This window comes from Scyliorhinus torazame, chromosome 20 (genome assembly GCF_047496885.1).
Source record: "Scyliorhinus torazame isolate Kashiwa2021f chromosome 20, sScyTor2.1, whole genome shotgun sequence".
Classification (NCBI taxonomy): Eukaryota; Metazoa; Chordata; class Chondrichthyes; order Carcharhiniformes; family Scyliorhinidae; genus Scyliorhinus; species Scyliorhinus torazame.
The window spans coordinates 17496525-17518796 of NC_092726.1; the positions used below are offsets into that span (position 1 = coordinate 17496525).

Genomic DNA, 22272 nt, shown 5'->3' on the forward strand with positions numbered 1-22272 from the left:
CCGACACCACATCCCCTGCTCCAGTCGTATCCTCAATATTTCCGTGGACGTGGCCTGCCTCCGTAGCTGATGCGCTAGCATTCGACTCGCCTTCTCCCCATACTCGTACTGCACCCCTCTTGCCCTATGCAGCAGTCCTACCGCCCTCCCCATTGTCAACCCATCAAATTTCCCCGGTAACTTTTTCCTCCTCGTCAATCCCTCTGTGGTGGGCACCCTTGAGTACTCCCTATCTACATCAACTATCTCTTTCATTTACCATTCATATTCCACCCTCCTTTTCCTATCTGCATGTGCCTTGATTGAGATCATCTCCCCACTGATCACTGCTTTTAACGCTTTCCAAAAAATGGCCGTCGACACGTTCCCATTTTGGTTCAATTCTACATGATCTCTTAAAAAATTTTTTTTAAAAAAATTCTCCTTTTTCACGTTTTCTCCCACATTTACATCCATCAACAATAAACAATAATCAACAAGATATGTCAATAATAACAACGATCCCATCCGCCCACCAACCCCCAAACCTCAACCCGCCTGTTTACATGAACAAATGACAAAAAGGAATCAGGGATTACCCGTAGTCACCCTTAATATACACGGCTCTCCACCCCCCCGCAACCAACGCCATCCAGCCTCTAAGAGTGTACCGTACATGATACCCCAAAGTTGTACCCCCCCCCCCCCCCCCACCCCACCCCCCAAGTCTCCAGCTCCTCCTGTCCAATGCCTCTTGTAAAACTCCTCCTCCTCCTCCCAACCTCGGTTCCCTCCCCCAACCTCGGTTCCCTCCCCCCAACTTTCCACTAGCTAGACCACTCGGACCCCGTTCTGTCAGGCTCCGATGGCCGCAGCCCCTCCCCCCACCTCACTCCCGTTCACTGGCCGGCTTAAACCGGCCAGCGTGGAGGCCCCCGCCCGGGTCCCTTTCCCCTTGCCCGGCCCTAGGAAAGCCCAAAGATCCCCTTTTAGCACACAAACCCCGCATATCCACCTACACCCCAAAGAGCCCTCCTTTCAAGTGAAAGTCCCGTCCCTTCCCTTGTCCAAATATATGCAACATTGGTTCCTTTAGCCTCTACACCCGCGCGCAGTGATACAAAAAAAAAGAAGAAAATACAGTCATGAAGTTACATCGGTTACTTCGGGCAGCCCCACAATCCTCAAATTCTGTCGCCTGGATCTGTTTCCCAGGTCTTCCATTTTTCCTCTCAGATTCTTGTTCGTGTCCATCACCTTCCACATCTCCTTCCCCATCGAGGCAAGTTGATCACCGTGCTGCAATAACATCTCCTCCACTTCCTTCAGCGCCTCCCCTTGCTCCCGCACCTCCGCCACTGCGCTCGCCACCGCCGTCTTCACCGGGGAAACCGCCTCCTCAACCAGCACATTCAAAACCTCCCTCATCTCCTTCCTCACCATCTCCATACATTTCTCAATCTGCGCCAACTGCTTTTGGAATTCCGCAGCCATCACCTTAGTTAGTTCTTCAGCCGTAAGCACTGCGGCCTCCCCTGGTGCTCCAGCCTCCATTTTCTTTGTTGACCCCGAGGTGACCTTTCCCCTCTCCAACGGACTTTCAGCCGCTTTTTTCCCAGCCGTTTTTTTTGGTGATTTTCGACATCCTTCTTCTCCTTGCGCTATCCCCTGACTTTTACTGCCGTCGCTGGCCCTAGGACCGGGCGTTACTCCGCGAAAATGCCGTTCCCGAACGGGAGCCCTCCAATGTGCGGCTGCCTCCCGCCCGCCATCACCGGAAGTCCAATTCTACATCATCTCTAATCACAGCTCACACTTTGTCACAAAACTCTCTATCTACCAACAACCCCGAACCGAGCCTGTACCACGGTCTCTGCTCCCACCCCGATCTAAGCCGAATCTCCAGCCAATTGGGCACATGGTCCGAGATTACTATCCCTGCATCCTCTGCTCCCTCCACCCCAAACAACCATCCATGCCGACTAAAATCTCCTGGCTCACCACAAAAAAGTGAATTCTGGAATATACCCTGTACACATGCGGAAAAAAAGGAATACTCCCTTCCCCCTGGGTTCTTGAAGGGCCACGGGTCCACCATACCCATCTTTTCCATAAACCCAGCCAGCTCCTTTGCCATTCGTATCCTACCCATTGACCAGGGGCTCGATCTATCTACCCTTGCCCTCGTGCACAATTAGAATCTCCTCCCATAATCAACTGGTACTTGGCCAAGTCTGGAATTGCTGCCAGCAACACCCTCATAAAGCCGACATCACCACAATTCGGTGCATACACATTCACCAACACCACTGGCGTCCTCTCTAATATCCCACTCACAATTGCATATCTCCCACCCGGGTCCCTCACTTGCTTCGCGCTCACAAAACCCCGTTTTCTTCCTCCTCAAAATTGCCACCCCCCTGTGACTTTGAATCAAATCCCGAGTGGGTGGGTCAGGGAAAACCTGACCCACCCACCCCTTCCTTAGCCTAACCTGCTCGTTCATGCGGAAGTGTGTCTGTTGCAGAAAGTCACCTCTGTTTTTAAGCTCCTAAACTGCACAAAGACCCGAGATCTATTGACCTGTCCATTGAGCCCTCGCACGTTCCATGTTATCAGCCATACCGGGGGCTTACGCCTCCATTCCCCTCTGCTGTCCGCCATCCTCCCCATTTGGCTCTGCCCCTGTTAATTTGACCCTATACCTAGCCAATTCAAGTCCCGTTCCCCGCCCCTGACCATGTTTCTTCTCCAAACTCGCCTCCTCGCATAACCCCCCTTGCGCTCTAGGCCTCTGCATCAGAGACCTGTGTGCTCTGTCCACTTCAGGGGCCTTATCCAACACCCCCTCTGCCAGCATCCTCGAAACGTACTTCATGGCACTCGCACCTTCCACTCCTACAGGTAGGCCCACTATCCGCAGATTCTGCCTTCTCGATCTATTTTCCTGCTCCTCCACCTTTGCTCTCAACGTCTTACAAAGGTCTCCTAAGAGCCCCACCCCTGCCTCCAATGCCACCACCCGATCCCTGTGGTCCGACATCGCCCTCTTGATCTCTCGGATCTGCGACCCCTGAGTCTCCAAGAATTTCTCCAACCTCTCCATTGAGCCCTTCAAGGGTGCCACAGCCCCTTCAATGGCCTTCGGGCGATCCTCCTGCATCTCCTTCCTCTGCTGGCGGAGCTCTTCCTTGATGAAAGCCATCATCTGTTCCATCTGGGATTTTCCAACTTGCACTAGCCCGTCCCCCTCTGTCCTTCCACTGGCTGCCGCACCACAGGTCTCTTCCAACACCCTGGCCAGGTCTTCCCCCTTCTTCTGCTGGGTTTGGTAACTAGCAGACATACCACTCCCGGGGCATCTTCTCCTCCGACATTCAGTTACACTTTCCTGTCGAAGCTGCACCCAATTTCGGGTAGAAAGAGCTCTTTTCTACGCATTCAAGCAGGAGCTGCCCTGTGTGCGAAAACTCAGACCATCGCTGCCACCGGAAGTCCCCCAATCCAAAGGGATCCTGCCGTCCTCTGAAAAAATCTCCAACTCCAAGTTAGAGTCAAGAATTTTAGATGATTCCAATCCAGTAATCTGAATAGCTTTCCAGGAATGTTCGACAGATTCAAACCAATCTGATCCCCTCCAAACACTCACACTGAGATCGGACCACACCAGCCAAGGCTACCACGAGCTAGTTGTCAACCAATCCACTTACTGAAACCAACCAACCCTCTCATGCATTTCTCTCTTCATAGCGTTTCAAAGAAGATTTGGGACATTTAAACTTTTTAGTTACCAGAACACAGCCACTTGTGCCATAAAAAGAGATTTGTGGCTTCTACACAGATTCTCTCATCTCTCTCCAAGGTTTCCTGCAATTAATCAGTTTGGAAAGGATCCTCCATCAGAAGATTATCCAGGAAAATCAGAATTGTTTTGGGAATGGGGAAAGAGAGCAATTTTTGTGTAATTATAGAATGTAGTAGTGTACATATAATTCATACTGTGTCGTAAATTGTGCATGTCTAAACTTTACCATGCAACTTTGGTTTGTTTCACATTTCTAACCCACTCCCTCCACCCATGCTATTGTAGTTCCTCCCAGCTGCTACAGTGTGCCGAGCATTCACAAATGAATGTGACCTCCCAGAGTACTGCAATGGAACAAGTCACATCTGCCAGGCTGATGTGTTTGTGCAAGATGGGCACCCTTGCCATAACAACAATTCGTACTGCTACAATGGAGCATGCCAGAGTTATGATGCCCAGTGTATGGTTTTATTTGGACAAAGTAAGTCCCCTATAAGTGTCTTCTATCAAGGCTTTGAAAGTATATTTCACAATTGAATTAACCTTTCTTTTTAAAAAAGTTACTTTAAATGATCATGAAAAGGTTTTCAATTTGTTAAGAGTTTGCATTTAAACCCTTCAAGTTCTTCCACCATCAAGTTGTGCATTATTTCAGAATTTTGTTGAAGCATCAATGTAGAAATAGTAAAACACGTACAATTCAGAATTGTATGCTCAGTGGGGAATGTGGAGGTGAAGGCCATTGCACAGAACCAGAGGACTGGTGTTGTTGCCCTTCCTGTTGGGAGAGCGCATGTTGCTGGGAGGTGTTGCTGAAGCGAGTTTCATGAGTTGCCGCAGCACGCATACAACATCCACAAGCTACTGGTTGCCTTCGGGGCACGTATTTAATCTGTTGGGGTGCAGATCTAAGATCCTACAGCAAACAGTGAAATGAAATTGAAAGCTGCCAGAGTCCCAGAGGACCATAAGCTGCTCTCTCCTTTTGAGAGAGATCTGACGAGTGGTGTTTTAACCTGAGGGTCACCACACCTCAAGTGAGGGGCAAGGTTGAGAAGGTGGGGCCTTCATGGATAATGCCAGTTGGTATGGGAATTGAACCCGCGCTGATGATGTCGCACTACATCAAGAACCAATCATCCAACCAACTGAGCTGACCGATCCCCAAACAGCACATATCCAGGAACTTGAAACCCTGGACCCTCAGATTAAAAGATTCATGCTCCAGCAACTGAGCTACTCGGGCAGCAAACAGTATCAGTATCAACTTGAGATAAAACATTATTATGCCTTGTTTTTTTTTTTGTTGTTGTGAGGAATCATGCTGGAACCAGAGTCCTGGCGAATCGTAAAACAAGGGCTGTAGATAGGGCTTTAAACTTTAAAAAAGATAAATTTAGAGTACCCAATACTTTTTTCAATGAAGGGGTAATTTAGCCTGGCCAATCCACCTGCCCTGCACATCTTTTGGTTGTGGGGGTGAGACCCACGTAAACACGGAGAATGTGCAAACTCCACACGGACAGTGATCCGGGGCAGGATCGAACTTGGGTCCTCGGCGCTGTGAGGCAGCAGTGCTAAACACGGCGCCACAGTGACGCCCCAGGCTTTATACTAAGTAGTGAAAGGGTGGGAGTGGGAATGGAAGGGTTCAGCTGTATGGAAAATTAGAAAATCAATGTTAAAGGAGAAGGTGGGAGTGCAGGTTAATGATGAGGACTTTAAACTAGTTGAAGGGCCGAGGGCTCAGGAAGGTAAGTAAAGTTTACGGAATATGTAATAGAACAGAGTATAGAAAGCGGCAGGAATGTAACTTCTGGCACAGCAACAAAGGGGACAACTATGAGAAGGACTGCATGTTGTACCTAAATGTGCGCAGTACACGATAAAAGATAAATGAGCTTGTTGCGCACATTGAGATTGGCGGATATGATGTTGTGGGCACCACACAGATGTGGCTGCATGGGAATCAGGGCTGTCTATGAGATGGATTTTTGGAGCAACTTGTGGTAGAGCCCACTAGGGAACAGGTAATTCTGGATTTGGTGATGTGTAATGAGGCAGACTGGATTAGGGAACTTAAGGTGAAGGAACCCTTTGGGGGCAGTGACCACAGTAGTATGGAATTTACCCTGCAGTTTGAGAGGGAGAAGCTGGAATCAGATGTAACGGTTTTACAATTAAGTAATACAGACACATGAAGGAGGAACTGGCCAGAGTGGAAGGGGAGCCTACAGGGAAGATCATGGAACAGCAGGTGTTTTTGGGGACTATTCGGGAGGCACAACTGAAATTCAACCCAAGGAGGAGGAAACGTTCTAAAGGGAGCAGAAGGCATCTATGGCTGATGAGGAAAGTCAAGGACAGCATCAAAGCAAAAGAAGAAACACACAAGGTAGCTAGAATTAGTGGGAGGCCAGATGATTGGGAAGTCTTCAAAAGCAAGCAGAGGACAACTAAAAAAGCAATTGGGAGGGGAGGGGGATGAGATATGAGTGTAAGCCAGCCAGTAATATAAAATAAGATTGCAAGAGGTTTTTTTTATATATATAAAAGGTAAGAGAGCGGCATGTCTGGTCATTGGTCTACTGGAAAATGAGTCTGGGGAAGTAGTAAAAGGAAACAAAGAAATGGCACAGGAGTTTATGCACTTTGGTATGAAGAAGAGGCATAGACTATTTTATAAATGGGAAAAGGCTTCAGAAATCAGAAGCACAAAGGGACTTAAGAGTCCAGGATTATCTTAAGGTTAACGTGCAGGTTTAGTTGGTAGCTAGGAAGGCAAATACATGCAGGTTTAGTTGGTAGCTAGGAAGGCAAGTACAATGTTAGCATTCATGTCAATAGCAGAGATGTACTGTTGAGGCGGTGTAAGGCTCTGGCCCGACCCCATTTGGAGTATTGTGAACAGTTTGGGGCCCCATATCTAAGGAAGATTGTGCTGGCCTTGGAAAGGGTCCAGAAGAGGTTCACAAGAATGATCCCTGGAATGAAGAGTTTGTCATCTGAGGAGTGGTTGAGAACTCTGGGTCTGTACTCGATGGAGTTTAGAAGGATGAGGGGGGATCTCATTGAAATGTACAGAGAACTGTGAGGCCTAGATAGAGTGGACATGGAGAGGATGTTTTCACTAGCAGGAGAAACTAGAGCCCAAGGGCACAGCCTCAGACCGAAGGGATGAGATGAGGAGGAATTTCTTCATCCAGAGGGTGGTGAATCTGTGAAATTCATTGCCGCAGAAGGCTGTGGAAGAATGGCGGAGCAGACTCAAATGGGTCGAATCGCCTAATTCCGCTCCTATATTTTAAGGTCCTCTGGACTAAGACCTTACTGAGATCTTACTTGATGATTTTTTTCCAGGGCAGCATTGTTGCCTCACGGCGCTGTGGTCCCAGGTTTGCTCCCTGCTCTGGGTCACTGTCTGTGTGGAGCTTGCACATCTTCCTGTGTTTGCGTGGATTTTACTCCCACAACCCAAAAATGTGCAGGGTAGTTGGATTGGCCACACTAAATTGCCCCTTAATTGGGAAAAAAATGAATTGGGTACACTGAATTTAAAAAAAAAAAATGATTACATTCCAGGGAAAGCTACAGAGGCAAGCTACAGTATTTGGAAGAGGCATAGGAAGTCTGTTTGAAATATTTGTTTTCCATTAATTTGTTCGTTAACTTCCAGATGCAAAATCTGCTCCACATACTTGTTTTCAAGAAGTGAATTCAAAAGGTGACCGTTTTGGAAACTGTGGATCAAGTGGCGCTGGGTATAAGAAATGTGAGATCAGGTACTTTTTTCACTTTCATTTTATTCCTGTGTAGTTTAACTCCTCAGTTATCTGTACCAACCTTCTCTGCAGTTCAGTGACTGGGGCACCAAGCATAAAGATTAATTTTAAAAGGATGAAGATGCAGCAGTTTAGCTCCATAATCTGTTATTTTCTTCCTTGAAATATCTGTTTAGTTTTCTAACATTGTACTGCTTGATCTTGATCATTGCTCAGTTTTGGTTTCAGTTTAGTTTCCAAATTGTGGTGAGCGTAGTCTTGGGAGACATCCTTGAACGGTACACTGGAGCAATCGTAGAATAGTGGATTTTACTTATTAAATATTTTAATTTATGTATTTCTTACTTTTATTAATAACTGGCTATTTAATGCGTCAAAATGTTGATATTTTAAACATTTTAATGAATTAATTTACTTTATTGTGTCAGATTCAAACACACATAGGGATAGTGAAATAACAGAGCCCTCACCTCCAATCACCATATATTTATAACCTAGTTTCAAAAGCCCATCAACTATCCAACCTGAGGACTTCCGGGTGCGGCGATGACCAGCTGAGTCGCACGTTTCGGCAGCTCCCTGTGAAACGGACTTTTGGGCTCTTGATAGGAGCCCCAACGGCAATTTTAACGGCTAAAAACACCGTGCGGTAAACCAGGAGGGTGTTCCCCCTGGACACGGATGGAAAAAGGAGAGGAAAGTGGCCGGATTGCAGCGGATCCTTTGGAACAACGGCAAGGAAGGCAAGCAAAAACCAAGATGGCGTCGGAAGGTGGCAGTTTCATATGGGGCCCTGAACAACAAGAGTTCTTGAAATGCTGCGTGGAGGAGATAAAAAAGGAAATGAAGAAAGAGTTGTTGGCCCCGATACTACAGGCGATCGAAGGGCTAAAGGAGGAACAAAAGACCCAGGAGCAGGAGCTTCGGGTCGTGAAGGCGAAAGCAGCCGAGAATGAGAACGATATACAGGGCCTGGTGGTGAAGTCGGAGATACAGGAGGCACACCAGAAACGATGTGTGGAGAGGTTGGAGGCACTGGAAAACAACGCAAGGAGGAACAACCTGAGGATTCTTGGCCTTCCTGAAGGTGTGGAGGGGGCGGACGTCGGGGCATATGTGAGCACGATGCTGCATTCGTTAATGGGAGCGGAGGCCCCGACGGGTCCGTTGGAGGTGGAGGGAGCGTACCGAGTTATGGTGCGAGGATCGAGAGCAGGAGAAACTCCCAGAGCCATAGTGGTGAGATTCCTCCGTTTTAAGGATAGAGAAATGGTCCTTAGATGGGCGAAGAAAACTCGGTGCAGTAAATGGGAGAACGCGGTGATCCGCGTTTATCAAGACTGGAGTGCGGAGGTGGCGAGAAGGAGGGCGAGCTTTAATCGGGCCAAGGCGGTACTTCACAAAAAGAAGATAAAATTTGGAATGCTGCAACCGGCAAGACTGTGGGTCACATATCAAGGGAGGCACCACTACTTTGAGACGGCGGATGAAGCGTGGACTTTTATTGTAGAAGAAAAACTGGAATGAGTGGATTATGAAAAAGAACGTTTGGACAAAGTGGTGGGGCGAATGGGGGGGGCGAAGAGGGGTTTTATGTTCTAATCCTGCGGTATGGTAACTTTTCTTTCTCCCACAGGTGGTGATGGGGGGAGGTGGGGAGGGAGAGGAGATGGGGCGTTGGCCATGGGAGGCGGGGCCGAGGGAGAGGCGCGGGCTTGGTTCCCGCGCTATGATAATTATGGCGGGAATAGAGAAGCAGGAAGGAGGGGGCGTCGCACGGTGCGAGCCGTGGTCACGGGGGGAAGCCGAGGTCAGCCAGAGTTTGCTGACTTCTGGGAGCAACATGGGGGGAGTAATTACGCGAGCGGGGGGTCTAGCGGGGGTGGGGGGGTGGGAGGGGGGAATTACTGGGTTGCTGCTGCTGGGGAAAGGGGGGAGTGGGTACGGGAGAGGATGGGCGGGGGGGCACCGCCTGGGGGAGATACAGCTGCGTGGGAACTGGGTGAGAAGCTGGAAAAAGATGATGGCTAACCGGCATGGGGGGGGGGGTGGGAAGCCCCCCAACTCGGCTGATCACGTGGAACGTGAGAGGGCTCAACGGGCCGATAAAGAGGGCACGAGTACTCGCACACCTTAAGAAACTTAAAGCAGATGTGGTTATGTTACAGGAAACGCACCTGAAACTGATAGACCAGGTTAGGCTGCGTAAAGGATGGGTGGGGCAGGTGTTCCATTCGGGGCTGGATGCGAAAAACAGGGGGGTGGCTATATTAGTGGGGAAGCGGGTAATGTTCGAGGCAAAGACTATAGTGGTGGATAACGGGGGCAGATACGTGATGGTGAGTGGCAAATTACAGGGAGAGATGGTGGTTTTGGTAAACGTGTATGCCCCGAACTGGGATGATGCCAACTTTATGAGGCGAATGCTAGGACGCATCCCGGACCTAGAGACGGGAAAGCTGATAATGGGGGGAGACTTTAACACGGTGTTGGAACCAAGGTTGGATAGGTCGAAGTCCAGGACTGGTAGGAGGCCGGCAGCAGCCAAGGTGCTTAAGGATTTTATGGAGCAGATGGGAGGTGTGGACCCGTGGAGATTCAGTAGACCTAGGAGTAAGGAGTTCTCGTTTTCTCCTATGTCCATAAAGTCTATTCGCGCATAGACTTTTTTGTGTTGGGTAGGGCATTGATCCCGAAGGTGAGGGGAACGGAATATACGGCTATAGCCATTTCGGATCATGCCCCACACTGGGTAGACTTGGAGATAGGGGAGGAAACAGGAGGGCGCCCACCCTGGAGAATGGACATGGGACTAATGGCGGATGAGGGGGTGTGCCTAAGGGTGAGGGGATGTATTGAAAAGTACTTGGAACTCAATGACAATGGGGAGGTTCAGGTGGGAGTGGTCTGGCAGGCGTTGAAGGCGGTGGTTAGGGGGGAGCTGATATCAATAAGGGCACATAAAGGGAAGCAGGAGAGTAAGGAACGGGAGCGGTTGCTGCAAGAACTTTTGAGGGTGGACAGACAATATGCGGAAGCACCGGAGGAGGGACTGTACAGGGAAAGGCAAAGGCTGCATGTGGAATTTGACTTGCTGACTACAGGCACTGCAGAGGCACAATGGAGGAAGGCGCAGGGTGTACAGTATGAATATGGGGAGAAGGCGAGCAGATTGCTGGCACACCAATTGAGGAAAAGGGGAGCAGCGAGGGAAATAGGGGGTGTGAGGGATGAGGAAGGAGAGATGGAGCGGGGGGCGGAGAGAGTGAATGAAGTGTTCAAGACATTTTATAAAAAATTGTATGAAGCTCAACCCCCGGATGGGAGGGAGAGAATGATGGATTTTTTGGATCGGCTGGAAATTCCCAAGGTGGAAGAGCAGGAAAGGGTGGGACTGGGAGCACAGATCACGGTAGAAGAAGTGGTGAAAGGAATTAGGAACATGCAGACGGGAAAGGCCCCGGGACCGGACGGATTCCCAGTTGAATTTTACAGAAAGTATTTGGACTTGCTCGCCCCGGTACTGACGAGGACCTTTAACGAGGCAAAGGAAAGGGGACAACTGCCCCCGACTATGTCTGAAGCAACGATATCGCTTCTCTTAAAGAAGGAAAAGGATCCGCTACAATGCGGGTCCTACAGACCAATTTCCCTCCTAAATGTGGATGCCAAGGTCCTGGCCAAGGTAATGGCAATGAGAATAGAGGAATGTGTCCCGGGGGTGGTTCACGAGGACCAAACTGGGTTTGTGAAGGGGAGACAGCTGAACACGAATATACGGAGGCTGTTAGGGGTAATGATGATGGCCCCACCAGAGGGTGAAACGGAGATAGTAGTGGCGATGGATGCCGAGAAAGCATTTGATAGAGTGGAGTGGGATTATCTGTGGGAGGTGTTGAGGAGATTTGGTTTTGGAGAGGGGTATGTTAGATGGGTGCAGCTGTTGTATAGGGCCCCAGTGGCGAGTGTGGTCACGAATGGACGGGGATCGGCATATTTTCGGCTCCATAGAGGGACAAGGCAGGGATGTCCTCTGTCCCCATTACTGTTTGCACTGGCGATTGAGCCCCTGGCGATAGCGCTGAGAGGTTCCAAGAGATGGAGGGGAATACTTAGGGGAGGAGAAGAACACCGGGTATCTTTATATGCGGATGATCTGCTACTATATGTGGCGGATCCGGCGGAGGGGATGCCAGAAATAATGCGGATACTTGGGGAGTTTGGGGATTTTTCAGGGTATAAATTGAACATGGGGAAGAGTGAGCTGTTTGTGGTGCATCCAGGGGAGCAGAGTAGAGAAATAGAAGACCTACCGTTGAGGAAGGTAACAAGAGACTTTCGTTACCTGGGGATCCAGATAGCTAAGAATTGGGGCACATTGCACAGGCTAAATTTAACGCGGTTGGTGGAACAGATGGAGGAAGATTTCAAGAGATGGGATATGGTAGCACTGTCAATGGCAGGGAGGGTGCAGGCGGTTAAGATGGTGGTCCTCCCGAGATTCCTCTTTGTGTTTCAGTGCCTCCCGGTGGTGATCACGAAGGCTTTTTTTAAAAGGATAGAAAAGAGCATCATGGGTTTTGTTTGGGCCGGGAAGACTCCGAGAGTGAGGAAGGGATTCTTACAGCGCAGTAGGGATAGGGGGGGGCTGGCATTACCGAGCCTAAGTGAGTATTATTGGGCCGCTAATATTTCAATGGTGAGTAAGTGGATGGGAGAGGAGGAGGGAGCGGCGTGGAAGAGATTAGAGAGGGCGTCCTGTAGGGGGACCAGCCTGCAGGCTATGGTGACAGCCCCATTGCCGTTCTCACCGAGGAACTACACCACGAGCCCGGTGGTGGTAGCTACACTGAAGATTTGGGGACAGTGGAGACGACATAGGGGAAAGACCGGAGCATTGGGGGGGTCCCCGATAAGAAACAACCATAGGTTTGCCCCGGGGGAATGGATGGGGGATATTGAATGTGGCAAAGAGCAGGAATAACGCAACTGAAAGATCTATTTGTGGACGGGAAGTTCGCAAGTCTGGGAGCGCTGACCGAGAAATATGGGTTGCCCCAAGGGAATGCATTCAGGTACATGCAATTGAGGGCTTTTGCGAGGCAACAGGTGAGGGAATTCCCGCAGCTCCCGACACAAGAGGTGCAGGACAGAGTCATCTCAAAGAAATGGGTGGGGGATGGTAAGGTGTCGGATATATATAGGGAAATGAGGGACGAAGGGGAGACTATGGTGGACGAACTAAAAGGGAAATGGGAAGAAGAGCTAGGGGAGATGATCGAGGAGGGGCTGTGGGCAGATGCCCTAAACAGGGTAAACTCGTCGTCCTCGTGCGCCAGGCTAAGCCTGATTCAGTTTAAGGTATTACACAGGGCACATATGACTGGAACACGGCTCAGTAAATTTTTTGGGGTGGAGGATAGGTGTGCGAGGTGCTCGAGAAGCCCAGCGAATCATACCCATATGTTTTGGTCATGCCCGGCACTACAGGGGTTTTGGGTGGGGGTGACAAAGGCGCTTTCAAAAGTAGTAGGATTCCGGGTCGAACCAAGCTGGGAGTTGGCTATATTTGGGGTTGCACAAGAGCCGGGAGTGCAGGAGGCGAGAGAGGCCGATGTTTTGGCCTTTGCGTCCCTAGTAGCCCGGCGCAGGATATTGCTAATGTGTAAAGAAGCCAAGCTCCCGGGGGTGGAGACCTGGATAAATGATATGGCGGGGTTCATAAAGCTAGAGCGGATTAAGTTCGTCCTAAGGGGGTCGGCTCAAGGGTTCACCAGGCGGGTGGCAACCGTTCGTCGAATATCTTGCGGAAAGATAGATGGGGGAAAAAAGAAGGCAGCAGCAGCAGCCCAGGACTTGGGGTGGGGTGGGGGGGAGGGATGGGGGGGGGGGTGGGGGGGGGGGGGGTGGGGGGGGGGGGGGAGGGATGGGTGGGCTTGGGGGGGGTATAGCCTGTGACAAGGCAGTTGCCAATTAGGGCTAGTTTTCATTTTTGTTATTTAATATTTATTTATTTGTTGTTTTTTGTTTATATAAAAAAGGTCATTATTATCTGTATTGTTATAATGTTGTGTAAAGGATGCACAATGTACTGTGTTGGTTGACCAAAAATTTTCAATAAAATATTTATTAAAAAAAAAACTATCCAACCTGAACGAGTTTTAATTATACTATGACCATATCGTCCAGTAAGGAACCGTGATAAATGACTAAATATAAGTAGTGGTAAGTAGAACACGCAATATGCTGTTTAGAGTATGGGCAACTGGTAGATCTGGAAGGTGGTAAGTAACATTTAGGAACGTCTGTTCTAAGCCAATATAACAAGAACACAAAGAACAAAGAAATGTACAGCACAGGAACAGGCCCTTCGGCCCTCCAAGCCCGTGCCGACCATGCTGCCCGACTAAACTACAATCTTCTACACTTCCTGGGTCAGTATCCCTCTATTCCCATCCTATTCATGTATTTGTCAAGATGCCCCTTAAATGTCACTATCGTCCCTGCTTCCACCACCTCCTCCGGTAGCGAGTTCCAGGCACCCACTACCCTCTGCGTAAAAAACTTGCCTCGTACATCTACTCTAAACCTTGCCCCTCTCACCTTAAACCTATGCACCCTAGTAATTGACCCCTCTACCCTGGGGAAAAGCCTCTGACTATCCACTCTGTCTATGCCCCTCATAATTTTGTATACCTCTATCAGGTCTCCCCTCAACCTCCTTCGTTCCAGTGAGAACAAACCGAGTTTATTCAACCGCTCCTCATAGCTAATGCCCTCCATACCAGGCAACATTCTGGTAAATCTCTTCTGCACCCTCTCTAAAGCCTCCACATCCTTCTGGTAGTGTGGCGACCAGAATTGAACACTATACTCCAAGTGTGGCCTAACTAAGATTCTATACAGCTGCAACATGACTTGCCAATTCTTACACTCAATGCCCCGGCCAATGAAGGCAAGCATGCCGTATGCCTTCTTGACTACCTTCTCCACCTGTGTTGCCCCTTTCAATGACCTGTGGACCTGTACTCCTAGATCTCTTTGACTTTCAATACTCTTGAGGGTTCTACCATTCACTGTATATTCCCTAAGAGTGCTGTTTGAAGCTAGATTTTAAAAACAGCAGTATTTTGTTTAACTCCACAATCTATTGTCTGTTTCCTTCAAAAATATTTCTGAAAAAAGAGCCGTATTGTCAAAACTTTTCATCTTGCACTTCTCAGGAAGCACAAGAATGCCAAATTTCAAATGGAATCATTTATCCTGTATGCGTCCCATTGCACCTTATCTTTTTTTTAAAAATTGTTTTATTAAGGTTTTCAGAAAATATCAATAACAAAATGAAAAAGGAACCCAACAGGGTTAAGTACAAAACACAGTCTAGAGAAGCAACCCTCCATACCCGCCTCCCCCCTGTACATAAATAATAAATTAACATTAACACCCCAACTTAACACAAGTATATACACCCCCTCAGACCCTCCAGTGTAAATAACAAAAACAAAAATAAAGTAAATTCCCCCTGCCCCCCCCCCCCCCCCCCCCCCCCCCCCCGAGTTGCTGCTGCCATTGACCAATGTCTACCCGTTCTGCCAGGAAGTCTAAGTTGCCACCGCCTAAAGAACCCTTGTACCGACCTTCTCAAGGCGAATTTCACCCTCTCCAACTTAATAAACCCCACCATATCGTTGATCCAGGATTCCAAGCTTGGGGACCTCGCATCCTTCCACTGAAGAAGAATCCTTCACCGGACTACCAGGGACGCAAAGACCAGAATACCGGCCTCTTTTGCCTCCTGCACTCCCTGCTCCTCTGCGACCCCAAATATTGCGAACCCCCAGCCCGGCTTGACCCTGGATCCTACCACCCTCGACACCGTCCTCGCTACGCCCTTCCAAAATTCCTCCAGCGCTGGGCACGCCCAGAACATATGGGTCTGATTTGCTGGGCTCCCTGAGCACCTAACACACCTGCCCCCCCCCGCCAAAACAAAAACCGGCTCATCCTTGTCCCAGTCATGTGTGCCCTGTGCAGCACCTTAAACTGTATGAGGCTGAGCCTCGCGCACGATGAGGAAGAGTTCACCCTCCCTAGGGCATCTGCCCACGTCCTTTCCTCAATCTCCTCTCCCAACTCCTCCTCCCACTTACCTTTCACCTCCACCACCGAGGCCGCCTCCTCCTCCTGCATCACCTGGTAAGTTTCTGAGATCTTACCCACTCCCACCCATCCCCCCGAGAGCACCCTGTCCTGTACTGTGTGTGGCAGCAGCCGCGGGAATTCCACCACCTGCCGCCTGGCAAACACTCTTACCTGTAAGTACCTGAAGGTGTTCCCCAGGGGGAGCCCGTATTTCCCCTCCAGCTCACCAAGGCTCGCAAACTTCCTGTCCACAAACCAGTCTCCCAACCTTCGTATCCCTGCCCTGTGCCACCCCGAAAACCCTCCCACTGTTCTCCCTGGGACGAACCGGTGGTTCCCCTGTATTGGGGTCCACACCGAGGCCCCAACTTCCCCCCCTGTGCCGCCTCCACTGCCCCCAGATTTTGAGGGCAGCCGCCACCACCGGGCTCATGGTATACCTCCTTGGAGGGAATGACAGCGGCGCCGTTGCCAGCGCCCCAGAATCGTACCCACACAAGACGCCGTCTCCAGCCTCTTCCATGCAGCCCCCTCCATCACCCACTTGCGCACCATCGCCGCATTGGCGGCCCAGTAGTACCCACAGAGGTTGGGCAGCGCCAGCCCCCTCCTATCTCTACTCTGCTCCAGGAACAGCCTTCTCACCCTTGGAGTCCCTCGCCCCCACACAAACTCCATTATACTCCTGTTGACCCGCCTAAAGAAGGCCTTCGGGATAAACACGGGGAGGCACTGGAACATGAACAAAAACCTTGGGAGCACCGTCATTTTGACTGACTGCACCATACCCGCCAAGGACAGTGGCAAGAAGTCCCACCTCTTGAACTCCTCCTCCATTTGCTCCACCAGCCTTGTGAAATTAAGCCTATGCAGGGCCCCCCAGCTCCTGGCCACCTGGACCCCCAAATACCTGAAGCTCCTCTCCGCCCTTTTTAGTGGGAGCTCACCAATCCCCCTCTCCTGGTCCCCTGGGTGAACCACGAACAGCACGCTCTTCCCCATGTTGAGCTTGTACCCCGAAAAATCCCGAATTCCCTCAGGATCCTCATTACCTCCGGCATTCGCCCCACCGGGTCCGCCACATATAGCAGCAAGTCGTCCACATAGAACGACACCCTATGCTCCTCCCCACCCCGCACCAATCACCTCCAGTTCCTTGACTCCCTCAGTGCCACAGCCAGGGGTTCAATCGCCAGTGCGAAGAGCAGGGGGGGACAGGGAACATCCCTGCCTCGTCCCTCGGTGCAACCGAAAGTACTCGGACCTCCTCCTGTTTGTGGCCACACTCGCCATCGGGACCTCATACAACAGCCTAACCCACCTGACAAACCCCTCCCCAAACCCAAACCTCTTCAGCACCCCCCACAGGTACCCCCACTCTACCCTATCGAAGACTTTCTCAGCGTCCATCGCCACCACTATCTCCGCCTCCCCCTCCCTCGCCGGCATCATGATGACGTTCAAAAGCCTCCGCACATTCGCGTTCAACTGCCTCCCCTTCACGAACCCCGTCTGGTCTTCGTGGATGATCTGCGGCACACAATTCTCAATCCTCGTGGCTAAGACCTTCGCCAGCACCTTGGCATCTAAGTTTAGCAACGAAATTGGCCTGTAAGATCCACACTGCAGGGGATCCTTGTCCCGCTTCAGGATCAAGGAGATCAGTGCCCGGGACATCGTCGGGCGCAAAGCCCCCCCCCCCCCCCCCCCCCCCCGCCTCACTGAAGGTCCTAACTAGCAACGGGCCCAACAGGTCCATATATTTTTTGTAGAATTCGACCGGGAAACCGTCCGGCCCCGGTGCCTTCCCCGCCTGCATGCTTCCTATCCCTTTGGTCAGCTCCTCCAGCCCGATCTTGGCCCCCAATCCTGCCACCAGTCCGTCCTCCACCTTCGGAAACCTCAATTGGTCCAGGAAGCGGCCCATCCCTCCCTCCTCCCGTGGGGGCTCGGAACGGTACAATTCCTCATAAAAGTCCCTGAAGACCCCTTTGATGCCAACCCCACTCCGCACCACGCTCCCTCCACTGTCCTTAACTCCCCCGATCTCCCTAGCTGCATCCCGCCTCCGAAGCTGATACGCCAGCATCCGGCTTGCCTTTTCCCCATACTTGTAAATCGCCCCCTGGGCCTTCCTCCACTGCACCTTTGCCTTCTTAGTGGTCACCAGGTCGAATTCGGCCTGGAGGCTGCGCCTCTTCCTCAACAATCCTTCCTCGGGCACCTCCGCATACCTCCTGTCTACCCTCACCATCTCCCCCACCAGCCTCTCCCTCTCCCCCTGCTCCCTCCTCTCCTTGTGGGCCCGAATGGACATAGAACATAGAAAATACAGCACAGAACAGGCCCTTCGGCCCACGATGTTGTGCCGAACCTTTGTCCTAGATTAATCATAGATTATCATTGAATTTACAGTGCAGAAGGAGGCCATTCGGCCCTTTGAGTCTGCACCGGCTCCTGGAAAGAGCACCCTACCCAAACTCAACACCTCCACCCAACACCAAGGGCAATTTTGGACACTAAGGGCAATTTATCATGGCCAATCCACCTAACCTGCACATCTTTGGACTGTGGGAGGAAACCGGATCACCCGGAGGAAACCCACGCAGACACGGATGTGCAGACTCCGCACAGACAGTGATCCAAGCTGGATTCGAACCTGGGACCCTGGAGCTGTGAAGCAATTGTGCTATCCACAATGCTACCGTGCTGCCCTTAAGAACAAATAAATCTACACTATATCATTTTACCGTAATCCATGTACCTATCCAATAGCTGCTTGAAGGTCCCTAATGTTTCCGACTCAACTACTTCCACAGGCAGTGCATTCCATGCCCCCACTACTCTCTGGGTAAAGAACCTACTTCTGACATCCCCCCTATATCTTCCACCATTCACCTGAAATTTATGTCCCCTTGTAATGGTTTGTTCCACCCGGGGAAAAAGTCTCTGACTGTCTACTCTATCTATTCCCCTGATCATCTTATAAACCTCTATCAAGTCGCCACTCATCCTTCTCCGTTCTAATGAGAAAAGGCCTAGCACCCTCAACCTTTCCTCGTAAAACCTACTCTCCATTCCAGGCAACATCCTGGTAAATCTCCTTTGCACCTTTTCCAAAGCTTCCACATCCTTCCTAAAATGAGGCGACCAGAACTGTACACAGTACTCCAAATGTGGCCTTACCAAAGTTTTGTACAGCTGCATCATCACCTCACGGCTCTTAAATTCAATCCCTCTGTTAGTGAACGCGAGCACACCATAGGCCTTCTTCACAGCTCTATCCACTTGAGTGGCAACTTTCAAAGATGTATGAACATAGACCCCAAGATCTCTCGGCTCCTCCATATTGCCAAGAACTCTACCGTTAACCCTGTCTTCCGCATTCATATTTGTCCTTCCAAAATGGACAACCTCACACTTTTCAGGGTTAAACTTCACCTGCCATTTCTCAGCCCAGCTCTGCATCCTATCAATGTCTCTTTGCCGCCGACAACAGCCCTCCTCACCATCCACAACTCCACCAATCTTTGTATCGTCTGCAAATTTACTGACCCACCCTTCAACTCCCTCATCCAAGTCATTAATGAAAATCACAAACAGCAGAGGACCCAGAACTGATCCCTGCGGTACGCCTCTGGTAACTGGGATCCAGGCTGAATATTTGCCATCCACCACCACTCTCTGACTTCTATCGGTTAGCCAGTTCGTTATCCAACTGGCCAAATTTCCCACTATCCCATGCCTCCTTACTTTCTGCCTAAGCCTACCATGGGGAACCTTATCAAATGCCTTACTAAAATCCATGTACACTACATCCACTGCTTTACCTTTATCCACATGCTTGGTCACCTCCTCAAAGAATTCAATAAGACTTGTAAGGCAAGACCTACCCCTCACAAATCCGTGCTGACTATCCCTAATCAAGCAGTGTCTTTCCAGATGCTCAGAAATCCTATCCTTCAGTACCCTTTCCATTACTTTGCCTACCACCGAAGTAAGACTAACTGGCCTGTAATTCCCAGGGTTATCCCTAGTCCCTTTTTTGAACAGGGGCACGACATTCGCCACTCTCCAATCCCCTGGTACCACCCCTGTTGACAGTGAGGACGAAAAGATCATTGCCAACGGCTCTGCAGTTTCATCTCTTGCTTCCCATAGAATCCTTGGATTTATCCAGTCAGGCCCGGGGGACTTGTCTATCCTCAAGTTTTCAAAATGCCCAACACATCTTCCTTCCGAACAAGTATTTCCTCGAGCTTACCAATCTGTTTCACACTGTCCTCTCCAACAATATCGCCCCTCAGATCAGCTCTCCCCTAACCACTGCCTTCAGCGCCTCCCATACCATCCCCACTCGGACCTCCCCGTTATCGTTGGCCTCCAGGTACCTCTCTATACTTCCTCGGACCCGCTCGCTCACCTCCTCATCTGCCAACGGCCCCACCTCCAAGCGCCACAACGGGCGCTGGTCCCTCTCCTCCCCCAGCTCTTAGTCCACCCAATGCGGGGCGTGGTCCGAAATGGCTATCGCCGAATTTTCGGTATCCTCTACTCTCGCTATCAGCGCCCTGCTCAAAATGAAAAAGTTGATTCGGGAATAAGCCTTATGGACATGTGAAAAGAATGAAAATTCCTTAGCCCCTGACATTGTAAATCTCCAAGGGTCCACCCCTCCCATATGGTCCATAAACCCCCTCAGCACTCTAGCTGCCGCCGGCTTCCTACCCGCCCTAGACCTGGAGCGATCCAGTGCCGGATTCAGCACCGATTTAAAGTCTCCCCCCATTATCAGGCCCAACATGCGCCGCATAAAACCCGCATCGTCCCAATTCGGGGCATACACATTGACCAGTACCACCCTCTCTCCCTGCAACTTACCACTTACCATAACGTACCTACCGCCATTGTCTGCCACAATGTTCGACACCTCGAATGACACTTTCTTTCCCACCAAGATCGCCACCCCTCGATTTTTGGCATCCAGCCCCGAGTGAAACACCTGACCTACCCACCCCTTCCTCAATCTTACCTGGTCTGCCACCTTCAGGTGTGTCTCCTGGAGCATAACCACATCCGCCTTCAGCCCCTTCAGGTGCGCGAACACCCGGGCCCGCTTGACCGGCCCATTCAGTCCCCTTACATTCCAGGTTATCAGCCGTATCAGGGGGCTACCCGTCCCCCTCCCCCACCGACTAGCCATAACCCCTCCTCGGCCAGCCACGCGCCCACACCGCATGCCCGGCCCGTTCCCCACGGCGGCAGACCCCCGTCTCGACCCCTCCCCACTCGCTCCAGCTCCCCCTTGACCATAGCAGCAGCAACTCGATCCCACCCCCGGGACCCATCCTAGCTGTTTTACTCCCCCCATTGCACTTCCGCAAGTCAGCTGACTCCTGCTGACTCCAGCCAATCCGGCCTCTCCTTCGACTCCTCCCATTGTGTGACACACCCTCCTCTTCCATTCCCCATCCACAGGCTCTCCCCCTCCCCCTTCCATCCTAAGCGCAGGAAATAACCCTTGCTTCACCGCCCTGGCACTGCCCCCCTCCAGTCTTCAACGCGGGAAAAAGCCCGCGCTTTCCACCTACCCGGCCCCGCCACCTCTGACGCAGGTCCTTTTACAGGCCCAGTCTCCTCACCCCCGACTCGGGCCTCCCCCTCCCCCGCGGGGCCCCATCTCGCCTCCAGCCATCCACACCTGTTCCATTTGCTTACCCCGCTCCAAGAGCCCCCCCCCCCCCCCGACCAACCCAACCAAAATAGTGCCCAACCCGCCCTAACCACCCTCACCGACCAGAAAGAGAAAAACACAAAGAAAAAGAAACCAAGAGCGAAGGACCCCCCCCCCTCAAAAAGTAACATATCAACCGCAGTCCCCGAACGCCCATCCCGACACTCAATCTGTGTCCACCTTCTCGGCCTGAACAAAGGCCCACGCCTCCTCCGGAGACTCAAAATAATGGTGCTGGTCCTTGTAGGTGACCCACAGTCGTGCCGGCTGCAACATGCCAAACTTCAGCCTGTGCAGCACCGCCTTCGTTCAATTGTACTCGCCCCTCCTCTTCGCCACCTCCGCACTCCAGTCCTGGTACATCCGAACCTCCGCGTTCTCCCACCTGCTGCTCCTCTCCTTCTTGGCCCACCTGAGCACACACTCCCGATCAGCAAACCGATGGACCCGCACCAGCACCGCCCGCGGAGGCTCGTTAGCCTTGGGCCTCCTCGCCAACACTCTATGGGCCCCTTCCAGCTCCAGGGGCCCCTGGAAGGACCCCACTCCCATCAGCGAGTTCAGCATGGTAACCACATAGGCCCCCACGTCCGGCCCCTCCAGCCCCTCCGGGAGGCCCAGAATCCGCAGATTCTTCCACCTCGACCGATTCTCCATCTCCTCGAACCGCTCCTGCCATTTCTTGTGGAGCGCCTCGTGCGCCTCCACCTTTACCGGCAGGCCTAAGATCTCATTCTCGGTGTCGGAGATCTTTTGTCGGGCCTCGCGGATCGCCACCCCCTGGGCCGTCTGTGTCTTCAGCAGCTTATCAATAGAAGCCTTCATCGGCT

General features: G+C 51.2%; 1 protein-coding gene across 3 annotated transcripts in view; it reads left to right on the top strand.

The window, feature by feature from the left end:
* LOC140396921 (disintegrin and metalloproteinase domain-containing protein 9-like) overlaps positions 1-22272 on the top strand; it is a 166284-nt gene that overhangs the window by 91375 nt on the left and 52637 nt on the right. For all 3 annotated transcript variants that reach the window (XM_072485853.1, XM_072485851.1, XM_072485852.1), the window contains exons 14-15: positions 4070-4265; positions 7461-7566. In XM_072485853.1, the coding sequence (XP_072341954.1) occupies positions 4070-4265; positions 7461-7566 (302 nt within the window). The remainder of the gene's footprint in view (positions 1-4069; positions 4266-7460; positions 7567-22272) is intronic.